This window comes from Oryza brachyantha, chromosome 9 (genome assembly GCF_000231095.2).
Source record: "Oryza brachyantha chromosome 9, ObraRS2, whole genome shotgun sequence".
Lineage (NCBI taxonomy): Eukaryota > Viridiplantae > Streptophyta > Magnoliopsida > Poales > Poaceae > Oryza > Oryza brachyantha.
The window spans coordinates 15,042,401-15,057,275 of NC_023171.2; the positions used below are offsets into that span (position 1 = coordinate 15,042,401).

General features: G+C 40.8%; 2 protein-coding genes and 1 pseudogene across 2 annotated transcripts; all 3 read left to right on the forward strand.

Moving 5' to 3' along the window:
- Window positions 1–181: 181 nt before the first annotated feature.
- LOC102711377 lies at window positions 182–4,522 on the forward strand. The gene is made up of 4 exons (XM_015841068.2): window positions 182–298; window positions 987–1,277; window positions 1,929–2,045; window positions 2,133–4,522. The coding sequence occupies exons 2-4, from the start codon at window positions 993–995 to the stop codon at window positions 4,083–4,085; spliced, it is 2,355 nt and encodes a 784-aa protein (XP_015696554.1). The 5' UTR covers window positions 182–298; window positions 987–992; the 3' UTR covers window positions 4,086–4,522.
- Window positions 4,523–9,387: 4,865 nt separating this feature from the next.
- LOC121055397 lies at window positions 9,388–10,380 on the forward strand (annotated as a pseudogene).
- Window positions 10,371–14,408, forward strand: LOC102711647 (putative disease resistance protein RGA3). Its single transcript, XM_040527912.1, has 2 exons — window positions 10,371–12,673; window positions 13,535–14,408. The coding sequence occupies exons 1-2, from the start codon at window positions 10,963–10,965 to the stop codon at window positions 13,606–13,608; spliced, it is 1,785 nt and encodes a 594-aa protein (XP_040383846.1). The 5' UTR covers window positions 10,371–10,962; the 3' UTR covers window positions 13,609–14,408.
- The last annotated feature ends 467 nt before the right edge of the window (window positions 14,409–14,875 follow it).

Genomic DNA, 14,875 nt, shown 5'->3' on the forward strand with positions numbered 1-14,875 from the left:
TATACAACCTATACAAGAATATCCAAATCCTTTAACAATACGAATTCCGAAAATAAAATCGAATCGAAGACGGAGCAGGAGCAGCTTGCTCTCTCGTCTCCCCCACGCGTGCGCTTCATATCTCGGCGTCCCCACGCCACGCATCCAAGATCCTGCAACCATCACTATCCATCCGCCCTTTCGCTTTCCCAGGGAGGAGGAGATCAATCGCCAAGGGAAAAAGATAGGATCTTTTCTTTTTGTTGGTTTCTCGTCGCGCCGCCGCCATCGAATCCTCCCCCCGGTCGTCTCCGGTCTGGTATTTTTCGCTACTTCGCTTTCTTTTCTCCTTCTGTTCATCGCATCGCATTTGTTGGAAAATCTGTTCTTGTTTTTCTTTCCTTTCGCGAATACGGTGTTCGGTATGTTCTTGCTAGATTGATTGTATCGTGAGATGTTCTTTCTACCGATGTTAGGGTTGATTACCTTTTGCTTTTAGATTGGTTTATCACGCAATTCAATCATCTCTAGTTGCTTCCTTACAAGAATTGAGCGCTAACGAACTTGATCGCAACTTCTCCATTAGTCTCCAAGAAAAGGAGGGTTTTCTCTTATCTGTACTGCTTCAGAGAATTCGACAAAATAAATTCCATCTTTCGGCGTTATTTTGGTTCATTCATGTGATGCATGCGATTTTCCGTACAACAGTCACGGTTTGGTCATCCTATTTGACTCTTTTGTTCCACGTTTTTTCGCTCTTTATCCAGTTTTTTTTATTCCTTCCCCACTTTTTCTTTTTTTGGGGAGTTCTTTATCTGAACCCTACCTTCATTTTCTTAACTTGTTCACAGCCTTTGTGTGCGTGTGAAAAAAAAAAACAACTTAATAACTCTGTAGTCTAATGTGCATGTTTTGCCATGCATCAGCATTCATGATTCTATCTATTTAACCACTAACCAATCACAATTTACTTAGTTTTTCTATCATTTCGCCTGTGCATGTTCAAGGTCTGAATGAGGCAGGAGCTAGTCAAACGCTCCTTCAGAGACGATGCTGCAATGGCAGGTGCCATCTTCATTTCCAACACCGCCACAAGGGAGCTTTGCTTCCGTACCAACATCTTTGGGCTTCCAATAGAGTACCAACGTTTTGTGGAGAATATCAGAGAAGGAATGCCTCTATTTCTATTTGATCATGCTGAACGCAAACTCTATGGGGTCTTTGAAGCTGCCTCTGATGGTGGACTCAACATTGACAGATCCGCGTTTTCGTCAATTAGATGCTCATATCCTGCACAGGTAAACTACAGCTTATATGTGCCTCGTTATCACTTAATCATGTGATGGTCTGTTGTTAACCGGCCACACTTCTGCTTAGAAAGCCTGACAAGTGATTGTTTAAATATTTTGAACATTATTGCCTTCTCAATTTTGATCTCTCCGTAACACAGTGCCTAGTATATATTTGTTTTTTTTGCTAAAATCAACCTTTTGGTTTTAGCCTTTTAGTGCTCCATGTGAGGTGTAATTTGGAATTATAGGCTTCTGCATGCAAAGAAAGGGATTAAATCTCTCTAGAATGTGCTTTTTGTGGGTGCCATACTGCCAAACGGATCAAGACGTCAAGTTTAAAATCCTTCATAATTTACTAGAGGGTTGTTTCACATTTTTTTCTTTCTGTGTATACATTTTTAAGTGTGGACATTTTTTTGTTGATAAACTGCATTTACTACTAGATAATCGTTAAAGCATATATTATAACATAGTAATTGTAAGTGTAGGCTGATGCTTACAAAATGATATGGTAAACAATAGAATGGCGAACTTTATATAAGAGTTGTTCCTTCGAGACTTCCAATTCTTTTTTTTTTTGGTATTTGAAGGCACTTGCTAGTTATAATTGCTATGGTTAAAATTATTCATTCAGTTTTGAGCTTCCATTTTCCCTAGGTTTGCTTCAAAATTGTTTGGAAGTGCAGACCACTCACAGAAGATGAGTTTTCACGTGCCATACAAGGGAACTACTACATACCATACAAGTTCTACTTTGACCTTTCCCACCAGCAGGTTTGCTATACTACAAAACTTGATGGGTGAACTTCATGAACCTGCTGATGATGGCCATACTTATGTAATCTTATTTTTTACTTGCAGGTTATCCAGTTATATCAGTTATTTGATAGGAAGAGGGTTGAGCATCCTATTTACAACCGTTCAAAAAGTGCTATTTTGGAAAAGGAGCACTTTAGGGAAGAGACACAAGAAAAAATGAGGTTGAGTCCAAATATTCCTCATTCTTCTGCTGATCGGGCAGGGTTTTTGATGGCTGCAAGTACTCCCAGATTTTCACCGGTTGAAGCAAGCTACCTTGCGTCTACAAGCATGCATCAAGCTGGACCACAGCTTAATGTGTTAATGCCCTTGAGAACTAACCCTTATGGACTTCAAATTGAACCTGTCCACAGCAGGCTTCAGGATCAAGAAGAATTACCTTATAACAACAACATGTTTTACCCAGATGCTTCTGCAGTTGATGCCACTGCTATTCAAGTAGGCCCACCTTACTCTCAAACAACTAAATACCACCAGGATCAGTTCACTTCAAGTCAGTTATATCCTTTACCTCGCATGTATCCAGACAATTGCTTGCCTTCTGGATGTGTAGCCCGGGACCCAACTGAGGAACTTATGATTTCTGCAAATCACTCATATCGGCCATCTCTTGGCTATGCATGCAGTTGCTTGCCGCCTACTGGATATAAAACTCCGGACAGAATTCGAGGAGACATAAACTATGTTGGTTCAACTGTTACAAAGCATGGTCCTTCATATCCTCAATTTCCTCCACCAAATGCACAAGGCAATGCTACCGACTGGAGAGATTATTATGATTGTGATGTCCATTGCAAACAATGCCAGTTTGGTCCATATGAAGATATTCATGAACCTGAACATCATCACTTCAGCAAAGCAAAAGCCTTAACACCTCCAGTATTAAACCAACAAGATATTCCGGTATACCCTGTAGTTCCTGAATCAACATTTGATCAGCGGAAAGAAAGTTTTACTGAAGAAGACTCACAAAATACTCATCAGAAACATAGTTTTAATCTCACTGATAGAGTGTCTCCAGGTCTTGGAAATAGTATTGGGGCCTACATGCCAGATCATCTAAACATAAATCATGATGTAAGATCTGAAAAGGACACAATAGCTGCTTGTCAGCATGCACAAAGCAGTGTGTTTTCTCGCTTATCACGGATCCCACCACCACTGCCCCAAGAAATTCCTGGTCCTTCACTCAATCAGCTGGTTCACTCACTGTCTCAGAGAGCAGAACAGTGGTGTAACCAGGACAAAATTATCAATAATGATGTTTGTGAACAGTCGATCAGTGAGGAAGTAATGGACATACCCTGTCCTCTTTCTGAGTTGAAAGGGCCGAGCTTAACTGAAGAAGAAAGCACAGTGCTTCCATTCATGAACTTTAAGAGACGGAGCGAAACAAGGAGCTCAAGTGCAAATCTTGGAAAGGAGATCAGTGGGAAAGTGAAGAGAAGAAAGCTTGTCCGCCCTTCCTTTGGAGAAGATAACAATGCTGATGCTGGCAGTTCTGGAGAAGAGCTTCAAGTGAATGGTTTGGAGGATAAAAAGCATAGCCACGCTGAACATGATGAAACCAAGTTCAGTCTTGACTTAAACAAACCTGCTTCCGCAGATGATGCAGCAAAGGAGGATGATACCTGTGCATTCTATCCTTCTGTTGTTACCAAGATACATACAGACAAGCCATGCGAAGGAAACATAAACAAGCTAAAGGTCTCAAATGCTACTGAAGCGATCAATAAACAAGATCAATCTTTTGATAGTGCCACACATACTGAAAATATTTCACTCGATTTAAATGTGGGAGATTTAAATACAATGGATCAGTCCAAGCTTCGAGCAATTCTTGGCTCATCGCTGCTGCAAGCATTTGACAAAATCAGAAGTGGAGAACTCAACAACTCTGAAGAGGCTGTACCAAAGATCTGTGCTAAAGGTACCAATATAACTGTTTCCATCAACTCTGAAGGAGATGCAAAGACTACGTCTACGTGCAGTTGATAGCACGTACAGCCAACACTACTACTGTAGTACTGGAGCAGAATCGCTAGAAGACTCTGGTGAAGCACCAGAAGTACCGTGTATATAGGAACAACAGAATCACTGCTATTTTGTGTTCTATACTTCTATACCAATTAGTGTCTGGTAGTACGGAGTAATATTGTTGTGGTAGGTAACTGAAACTTGGTCGATGAAGAATTAGTTTGCACTTCAATATTAGCCATGAAAGGTTGCTCCAGCGACGACGACGATATGTTTTTCATGTGGAATGGGACTTTTGTATTAGTAGTTCGTATCAACAAGGAATGTTTCTTTTTATATTTGTTTGTTGATTATGTACACATGTCCCAGCATTATCTTAGTCCGTGTTAGTTTTCTGCTCTCCTTGCAGCCTCTGCATGTGTACAACGAGATGGGTCTACTTGTGGACTACTCCCTCTGGGACCAGAAGATTTTATCTTGTCTCTATGATATTACTTATCATATCTATCACTTCTCACATTTAAATTTCTTCCCATCGTATTCTTCCATTATCCTTCCATTTCAACTATCACTCATTTAATAAGAGGCATACTTATTATTTCTTTTTATCGTTCTATTCTTAATCTTTCTAAATAAGGAAAGACCCCTTATATATTTATGCTTGCTTAGTTCGTGAAAAGAATAATATTATAAACTTATTATATTATATACATTTATTCTAACATAAAAATGGATGCCGGAATTATAGAAGTTTAACAAAATTTTCTAATAATAAATATTTTTGACCAGTAGAAATATGACTACTTTCTTTATTGCAGTGTAACAAATGGGACTAGGATAGCAACAGTCTCAATGAAAAGGCACGTCTGATGGAAAGGGATGAACGCAGATGTTGGCCGTATTGTTTCTTTGGATGCCCGATAAATGTAACGATGTATTAGATGGTTAATTAAGTATTAGATATGAAAAATTTTAAAAATAAATTGATATGATATTTTAAAATAACTTTTTTATTTTTTTAAAATATATCATGCAGTAGTTTAAAAACATGTATATAAAAAACGAGACAAAATAGGTCGAGAAGAGAGGGAAAAAAAAAGCGGCCGTTGTCGACTGCTGTGAGTCTGGAAGGACCAAAGGTCATGTTTCCAATCCTCCTAGGTCGCCTTCGGTTTGAGGGGAGTACGAAAAAACGAGTACATGATTAATTAATTATTAATTATCAAAAAATATATAATATATTAATATGATTTTTAAACAACTTTTTTATAAATTTTTTTCCAAAGATACACCGTTTAACAGTTCGGTAAGCGTGTGTGCGGAAAACGAGGAGATAAGTTAATCTACTGTGGGCAAACGAACGCGGCCCTAGTTGGATTAATAGAAGAGGTAGCGGCAGATTAAAAAAAATTATCAATACAAATTTTATATATGTATTCATAGGCCGTGTTTGTTTATGGAGCGAAGGATATTAGTTATCTGGCACGGAAAACATAGCAATAGATTAACATATAATTAATTAATAATTAATTATAAAAACATAAAATAGGTCAATATGATTTTTTAAAATAACTTTTCTAAGATTTTTTTGCAAAAATACACCGTTCAACCGTTTGAAAAATGTGCGTGTGAAAAACAAGGGAATCTAAAGATAAAAAGATGTGGGGTGGGGGGGGCGTAGCCAAGGCTCAAAAGTAAACTTAAATGCAAAAGTCAACTCTAAATTTAAGGTTAAAACTTAAATTTTCTCCATCATCAAAAATAAAATCAGAGTCAACTTATAGAATAGTGATTCACCTCTGTAGTCTGTGCTATAGTTGACTCGAATCTGTAATTGTTTTTTTTTCCTCCTTTAATCTCTGCTCTATATAGATATAAATTGGATGTGATAGTTTTTAAAACAAGCTTAGATTACCTGCTCTTATGGTTTTACAAATCCCTTTCATAGTTGTTCTGCCTCAAAATATTTTATTTTTAACTCATTTTCCATGTACCTATAAAAAGCTATAAAAACTAGTAGTAAATGCCATCTTTATTTTCAAACCCGCACCATGGAATGGATGGCAGGCTGTTTGTACAGATTCTGTGTGCTGTAAAGACGTGAGTCTCTGGTTTTCTCCTTTGGCCAGAGCAGCCGCGCCCCGACCCCCCGGCCCAGGCGGCGGCCGGCGCACGGGCACGCCGGCCTGTCGCTTTCTTCCGCCATTACGTTTGGAGCATGTGCTTGCGCGTGTCCTGTCCTGATGTCGTCTTCATGGGTATTCCCCTCCCCGTCGACAACCAGCGCAGCGCAGCGCATGCTCACGACGTGCTCGACGAAATGCCTTTCCCAGGATTCCCGAGGTGAGTTTATTTAAATTCTGCTTCTTTCTATGTACCGTCTGGATATGAACTCTACCTTGCATTGTCCTGCCTGCTGTCCTATGCGCCGGGATGTAACCTTTGCAAATACCGACGCCAAATCTGAAATGAATGATCCACGACGTACGCAACTGACTACTGGATAGAATGGTAATAGTGGGGCAGCATAGTGCACTGGATGTCTGGATCTGATTAGCTTTGGAAAAAGCTTGGTTGATCTTTTCTGCCCTTTGGATACGAAAAACTCGTGGATTTTCATGTCTAACATTTACCTGTTTGTCTTATTTAAAATATTTATAAAAATATTAAAAATATAGTCATACGTGAAGTACTATTCATGTTTTATCATATAATAACAATAAAAACACTAATCATAATTTTTTAAAAATAAAACGGATGATTAAACGTTGAACATAAATAGTGCAAAATACACTTGTCGACGATTTGGATGTCGGCAATATATATGGGGTGGCTAGCGAGCCATAAAGATTGATGGTTAGGACGAAGACACATGGTTATCCAGGTTCAGATTCTCGACTAGTGAGATAATACACTACTTCTGCTTGGCGATTGTATTGGCTTGTGGGCAGATCAACTAGAAGGTAGCCGATCTGAATATGCCGTCTGTCTGGTCCTCCTCATGAGGGGTGCCCCTATCCCCCTTATATAGTGGGGGATATGGCTTACAGATAGAGTCCTAATCTGATGAGACTAAGATCTATCCTAATTCGGTTACAACTCAGATCCGGTATAGGAGGCATGCAATCCAGCCGTAACTAAACTCCGGTTGATACCATACAGATATAATCTCCTTCCTATTCGATACCCCTACAACTGTATGTATACATGTAGTCTACGGATACCCCTAGTACAAGTATTCCACAACACTCATTAGGGGGTGTTTAGTTGGAGAATTTTTTTTTGGGTGTGTTTGACTGGATGTCGAAAGAAGTTTTTGGGCACGAATGAAAAGAAATAAATTTTATAGCTTGCATGGAAACCGCGAGATGAATCTTTTAAGCCTAATTAATCCATCATTAGCATATGTGGGTTACTGTAGGACATATGTCTAATCATAGACCAATTAGCCTCAAAAGATCCGTCTCACGATTTTTCCCATAACTGTGTAATTAATTTTTTATCTATGTTTAATGTTTCATTTAGATGTTCAAAGATTGGGTGTGATGTTTTTAAAAAAAGATTACGGATGGAGTGAGCTGTTCGGAGAAAAAAAACAAAAAACAAATGGGATGCATGGGACATTCAACACAAGCACAATATCTTTTGCCGGGGAAACCCGACCGGGTTAACCGATTTCACTGAGACAAGTACAGAGTGAGTTTACAAGACTTAGCAGAGGTTGGTGAGGCCGGTTAGACCGAAGAAACTCTAGCTAGAAACAACATTAACGGATTACTCGCGATATCCGAAGAAACCTGCATCCGCCCATGTGATAATTTCACATCTAATTTCATTAAACAACTGATGACATGACGACTTGATTTGTTCTCGAAGATACGAGCGTTGTGTCCCTTTCAAATCATCCAGCACACCAGCAGGGTGCCAGTGTCGAAGCCTCGAAGGCTTTCCTGAACTTCTGTGTGAAGCAGGCTCTCGCACTCAGCCACCATTCTTCCATCGACCGGCCAAGGTCACCTGGCAGTTGGAATGGGATCGCAACCCAGCTTCTCCATCTTCGTCATACCATGTTCGTGTTGCTGCAGGAGATGAACAGACGGTGAGGATGACAGAGCATGTGCAGTTGGAACTACAATTGCACAATAAGGACTACAAGCAATTTGACCGATCTATATTTCGACCGATAGTCCATATATACAGTCACAATGTATATAAAAGATATTTTTATGCTACAGTAAAGTTTGGTGCTACAGTAAAGGACCATCAATCCGAACCGTTGATTTTTCATTTGATGGTACTAGTGCAACTGCCTTGTAATTGCACTAGCAACTACACCGGATCTGGATCCAGATCCGGTGACATGTGTTCTTCCGCCTCCTGACAGAGGGGACAGTGGGTTTGGTTAGAGTAAGTTCAATAGTATAGTCAACTACTAACTTTAATTCATCTATAGTTAATCTAATAGTCAATTTATACAATAGTTATCTATAAAACAACAATGCATGGTCTCGCATGTCATACACATATTTTGTTTTGGAGCCCGTGTACAACTTACTACAAATTAGTAGTCCACCTCTCTTCTCTTCCCTCTTATCTCTTTAAAATATGCTTATAGCTGGCTTATAGCCTGCTATTGTACCTGCTCTTAGAGCAAGTTCAATAGTATAGCCAACTACTAGCTCTAGTTCATCTATAGTCAATCTAATAGTCAACTCATACAATAGTTACCTACAAAACATCAATACATGGTCCCACATGTCATACACACATGTTGTCTTAGAGCCCGTGTGCAGCTGCCTATAAATTAGTAGCTCACATCTCTTCTTTCTCCCCTCTTATCTCTTTAAAATATGCTTATAACTGACTTCTGCTATTGTACCTGCTCTTAGGCCATACGGGCTTTTGGAGGTTGGAAAATGAAGATTCTGGTAAAGATCATCCTGCCACATGATGTCCATTGAATATGATAATCAGTCTCGCGTGATAAGAGCAACAATAGCAGGCTATAAGCCAGCTATAAGTATATTTTGAAGAGACAAGAGGAGAGAGAAGAGAGGTGGTCTACTAATTTGTAGCCAGCTATACGTGTGCTTCAAAACAAAATATGTGTATGATATATGAGACCATGTATTGATGTTTTATATCTAGCTATGGTATGAATTTGTTATTAAATTGACTATAGATAAATTAGAACCAGTAGTTGACTATGCTATTCAACTTGCTCTAAAAAATACGACAGATGTACACAAGGACTTGGCTTGACCTATTCTGCTGTTAGCTGTATTGTTCACTTGCCACGGCATAATTTCCTTGTACTTCTCAGATCCCTTGCTCCTCTCAGCACATCTGGAGACTGGAGGAGCCAAGGAGGGCAGCAGTGATGGACACTGTGCAATGGATCTGCTCAACGGGGACCAACATCCACGAAGCAATCCAGCTGAGCGAGGAGCTATCCCGTCTCCGCGCCGCCTTGCCCAAGGCTCGCCTCCTCATCAATCGCGGTGAGTGGGGCAGGTTCAAGAACAAGGAGCTCGGTGTTTCTCTCGCAGCTCAAGGACACCACCTATGACGCCGAGGATCTTCTTCGCGAGTTCGATGATCAGGTGCTGCGGCAAAAGATAGAGGATGCTGGTCGGAGCTGGGCAGGTCAACTCTTTTCTTCCTCTCTAAATCTTGCAAAAAGTTTGATCTGTGGTAGCAAAAAACGGATAATGGAGGTCCAAGATAAGCTCGACCGGGCTGTGGCTGATTTAGAGAGAGAGGTTAATCCACTGCGTCTTCATTTTGAGAACGTCCAACACATGCCAGAGACAAGTTCAGTCATCGGTGCATCTCAAGTGTTTGGCCGTGACGAAGAACGGGATCTAGTGATTGAGAAGCTGGGTGTGATGATTGGGCGTGACGATGAACGGGATCTAGTGATTGAGAAGCTAGGTGTACCACTTACCAGATATGGTGCAGCACGGCCTAAAGGGAAGAGGGTGACAGTGGTCACTGGTGCCAAATCAGCACCTGCACTGAAGCGACTGAAAGGAGAGAGCAGCAGGGCCGGGCCTGGACTTTCTGAGGCCACCAAATGCATCGGCAACGTTTCTGTCTTGCCAATTTTTGGCATTGGTGGGGTGGGGAAGACTACCTTGGCTCAGTACATCTACAATGATGAAAGGGTGCAAGCTCACTTTGATAAGAGGATATGGGTCTGTGTTTCAGATCTCTTTGACAAGAAAAGGATAACTGAAGAGATCTTCAGGTCCATCACCAAGAAAGATTCATCACAACACAATTTTAATGATATTTAGGAGGAATTGAGAAGGAAGCTAATGAGCCAAAAGTTCCTTTTGGTTCTGGATGATATTTGGCCCATTGCTAATCGCAAATGGGAAGAACTTAATGCACTCTTGAGGCATGGACTTGAAGGCAGTGTGATCCTAGTTACTACAAGATTCAAAAATGTTTCTGATCTTGTCACCTCCAACAACTGTAAACCTATCAAACTTGAAGGATTGGATGAAGAAATATTCTGGGACTTCTTCGTACACTGTGCGTTTGGGCAAGAATGCCCAGAGTCATATCCTCAATTACAAGGTATTGGTAAGAACATTGCGTCCAGATTATGCAGATCTCCTTTGGCTGCCAAAACTCTTGGACGCTTGTTGAATATGGAGCTAACTGTGCGGCATTGGGAGACTATTGAGAAAAGTGAATTGTGGGAGCTGCCACATCAAGAGAGCGAGATATTACCAGCCCTTCAACTGAGCTACTTATATCTCCCACAAGAACTTAAGAGATGCTTTGCATTTTGCTCCATGTTTCTGAAAGATTATAGCTTTGAACAGATGTGATCATTGGCATTTGGGTGTCAGAGGGTTTTGTTGCACTTGCACCTGGAGAGAAGATGCGTCCTGAAGATATGGGGATTAGGTATTTGAATGATTTGAGGAGCAGATTCCTTTTTCAAACCGATCCCAAGTTGCCAGATCAAAATAGATATGTAATGCATGATTTGATCCATGATATGGCGCAGTCTGTTTCTGCGGACGAATGCCTCTTGCTGCAGGATTTGAGCTCTCAGAACAACGGCGGAATGTTACATACCGTTCGCCATATGTCAGTTGAGGTAGCTGACGAGTCGCTGGAGCGCGAAATAAGAGGCGTTCGGGATTTGAATAAATTGCATTCACTTAGGTTTGGAGCCAAACTCAAGGTTGAGATTACCTGGTTCAGTAAGCTCTCCAACATCCTATTTTTGAGCCTAAAGGGTTGCAGGCTGGTCAAGCTACCTGAGAGCATAGGTGACTTGCACAGTCTCCGTTATCTCGATATATCTCATAGCCGTGTACAAGAATTACCAGAGAAATTCTGGCAACTTTACAACTTACAAGTGGTTGATGCAACTCGTTCGAGTCTGAAAGCAATTAGTAATGATGTTACAAAGCTAATCAACTTGCCTCATCTAGCATTGCCAAAAGGCTGTTCTCCGAAATTAACGGACATATGTGGTCTTGGAAATCTATCTCATCTACGGAAGTTGGAACATTTTACAGTTGGGAAAGGAAATGGGCGAAAAATTGGTGAGCTGAAGGGCATGAACCAGCTCAGTGGAAAACTAACTATAAGAAATATTCAAAATGTTGAAAGCAAGGAAGAGGCTGCTGCGGCTAGACTTGTTGACAAGAAACACCTCCAGGAACTAGTTCTACTCTGGAGATGGCGGCCTGTATCCAGGGCGGTGACCAGTGAGAATGGAGTGGTTGAAGGCTTGTGCCCTCCTCCAAGGATCCAACGCCTTAAAATCGCAAACTTTGAGGGCGACAGCTTTTCTCCTAGTTGGTTCAAACCAGAAAGCCTACCAACTTTAAGGAGTCTCGAGCTTGACGGTTGTCACGGCTTGACAAGTCTATCAATCCCCTCGTTTCGTTCCCTCAAACAGCTAAAGTTAACAGACTTAGGTATTGAAACACTTTCAACTTTTGCTCATTCAATCGGTGGCGACAGGACGATGCAGCATGAAAGCAGCAGTATCAGTAGCAGCAATATTGGCATTGCATTCCTTAGAGGCCTTACTAGTATACGTCTTTCCCACTGTCAAAAACTGAGAAATGTTGATCAGCTGTTGTCTCCGGAATATGTGCCATCCATCAAATCCATATGGATTACACATTGCCCAAGTCTGGTATCGATACCTACCGAGAGCTTCGGGGGATTTGATCACCTACAAGACCTCAAAATCATGTGGTGCAACAACTTGGCGTGCGAACGAGCAATCGTTTTGCCCCCATCACTCCGGCGACTCCACATGGGTCGTTCCGGTGATCTTGACAAGTCATTCCCAGCCTGCCTACAGAACAGGAACCTCACCTCTCTCATTGCCCTGCGTTTGGAGAGCTGCAGTAACATGGAGTCCATTCCAATCGGCACAAATCTTCAGCTCAAATACCTGCATCTAGGTTTCTGCTCGGAGCTGTCATCCATCAGGGGATCGGAGGCTCTTTCATCCATGCAGTACGCGTACGTATTAAACTGCTCGAAGCTTCTCGAAGTAGAGCAGCCCTTTACAAGGGACCTGCTGACTAAGGAGGAGAAGGACGAATATAATAGATTTTCCTGTAAGTACTTCCGATTTGCGGCCAATTCATCAGAATACATGCCTAATTCTCTTGATTGATCTATTTATGGTATGCATTTTTTTAACCTGAAAAGACCACTCGCTGTGCTCTTCCCTAATTTTTTTTAGGTTTTCAGTTGCATGTATCTATATACTATCTCCGTTTCGTAATGTAAGTCTTTCTAGCATTGCCTAAATTCATTCATTGATGAATGTATATAGCTTATACATATGTCTAAATTTATTAGCATTTATATGAATCTAGGCAATGCTAGAAAGACTTACATTACGAAACGGAGGGAGTATTATTTTTTCCTTTTTTTTCCAGTGCTGTATCTCACAATCTCGCTCTCTGAGCTTCATTTTGCATTATGTTGCCGCTGGCATCGGGATTCATCAATGACATTCAGCAAGCGGTTGTTAGTGTAAGATGATGCCTATGTATTTCTTAAAGAAACAATGTGCATTCTCAGCCTTAAGTGGTCCTCTTTCTGATTTTTTATTTGACAATCTATATTTGACCGTTCGTTTTATTTAAAAATTTCGTACAAATATGAAAAATTATAAGTCATTCTTAAAGATTCTTTAGTAAAAAATCAAGTCATAACAAAATAATTAATAATTATATAACCTTTTTAAAATAAGACAAATGATAGATCCAAAAGTTAATAACATCAAATGAAAAAAATTAATAGAGTGGTATTAACTCTGAACAGTTCCAGTTCCCGTTACAGTTTAATGGCATGTTTGTTCCAACTTCCAATCCGTAGTAGTAATTGGCACTTGCTATACAATTTCATAAGTGATTCTATATTTCGGTGATACACAAGAATTCTTTCAGATTTGGGATGATGTCCAACAGGTCCAGCTAACACCCGGCCAAGAAGACGAGATATTGTGGAAGAACTCATCAAAAGGGATTTTTACGGTGTCTGAAACGTATGGGCTGTTCTTCATCGCCAAGACAAAATCTCTATGTGGCAAACTAATCTGGAAGTCAAGGGTACCATCCAAAGTGAAATTCTTCATGTGGCTAGCGGATCGACAGCGTTGCCTAACAGCGGACAATCTGATTAAGCGCGGTTCGCCACATCAGCCGGCCTGTGCACTATGTGGAGTGGCAGTCGAGGATTGTGCTCATTTGTTCGTTGCCTGTGACTACACCTCAAGAATTTGGAGGCTCTTGGGGCAATGGACCGGGCTGGTTTTTCTGTTGCCAAATGAAGCCGGTGGAGAGCTGGGGGAATGGTGGACCAAGGCGAGATCCGTTTGTCGAACCAGCTACAGGAAGAATTTTGACTGCCTTGTGCAGCTATGCTGTTGGATGATTTGGAAGGAGAGAAATGATCGGATTTTCAACCAAAAACAAGCAACGGCAGTGCAGTTGTTCCAGAAGATCAAAGAAGAGGTGGCCATTTGGAAAGCAGCAGAGGTGTTCAAAATAAATAGCGAGTAGTTCGCATGCCGCGATTCTGTACCCTAACCGGACTTTAGGCCGGTTTTTCTGTTCACCTCGACATCCCTCTTGTTGATGTAATTTTATTCTGTAACTCTCCCCCATAATCTTAATGAATTTGGTCGTCGGCAATTCAGGCGACCCAGCCAAAAAAAAATATTTCGGTGATACGGCGATACGTTGTGGCAGATTCCAATGCATGACTAATTTGTGACAACATGTGTGCATCTACTGCAACCGCTAAGTAGCATGAACTCGGTAACTGAAGAGGCTATCACTTGGACATATATGTTGGTATCTGTAAGCTGTAGCTTGGAGCCTGGAGAATATATGATTGCGAACTTTGGATTGCGTTCCAGCTATGCTCTGTTTTCATCTTACGTGTGGTTCTTACCCATTGTTGTTTTTGTTTTTGGTTTTCTTGGCAATCAACAGAAGGCTGAGAACAAAAACTGCGTAACATGTTGTGCAATATACTGATTATCATGTGCAGGTCTGTCTAGCAGGTTCCCTGCCTAGTTTTTGTTGTTCTTAAATGTGTAAGACTTTGTATGTTTTGTTGGGCTTTGTCCAAAGTCAGGTAATGAAAATAACCATCCTTTAAAAAAGTTATTTTCTGCAGGATCTTTGAGAGGTCTGGAATTTGACAGCTGCAGGTTCCTGAGAAATTTAGCAGTTCCTCTTGGTTCCCTTGAACATTTAGTGCTGCACATGCAACATGATAACTGAATTGCACTTGCAACTTGT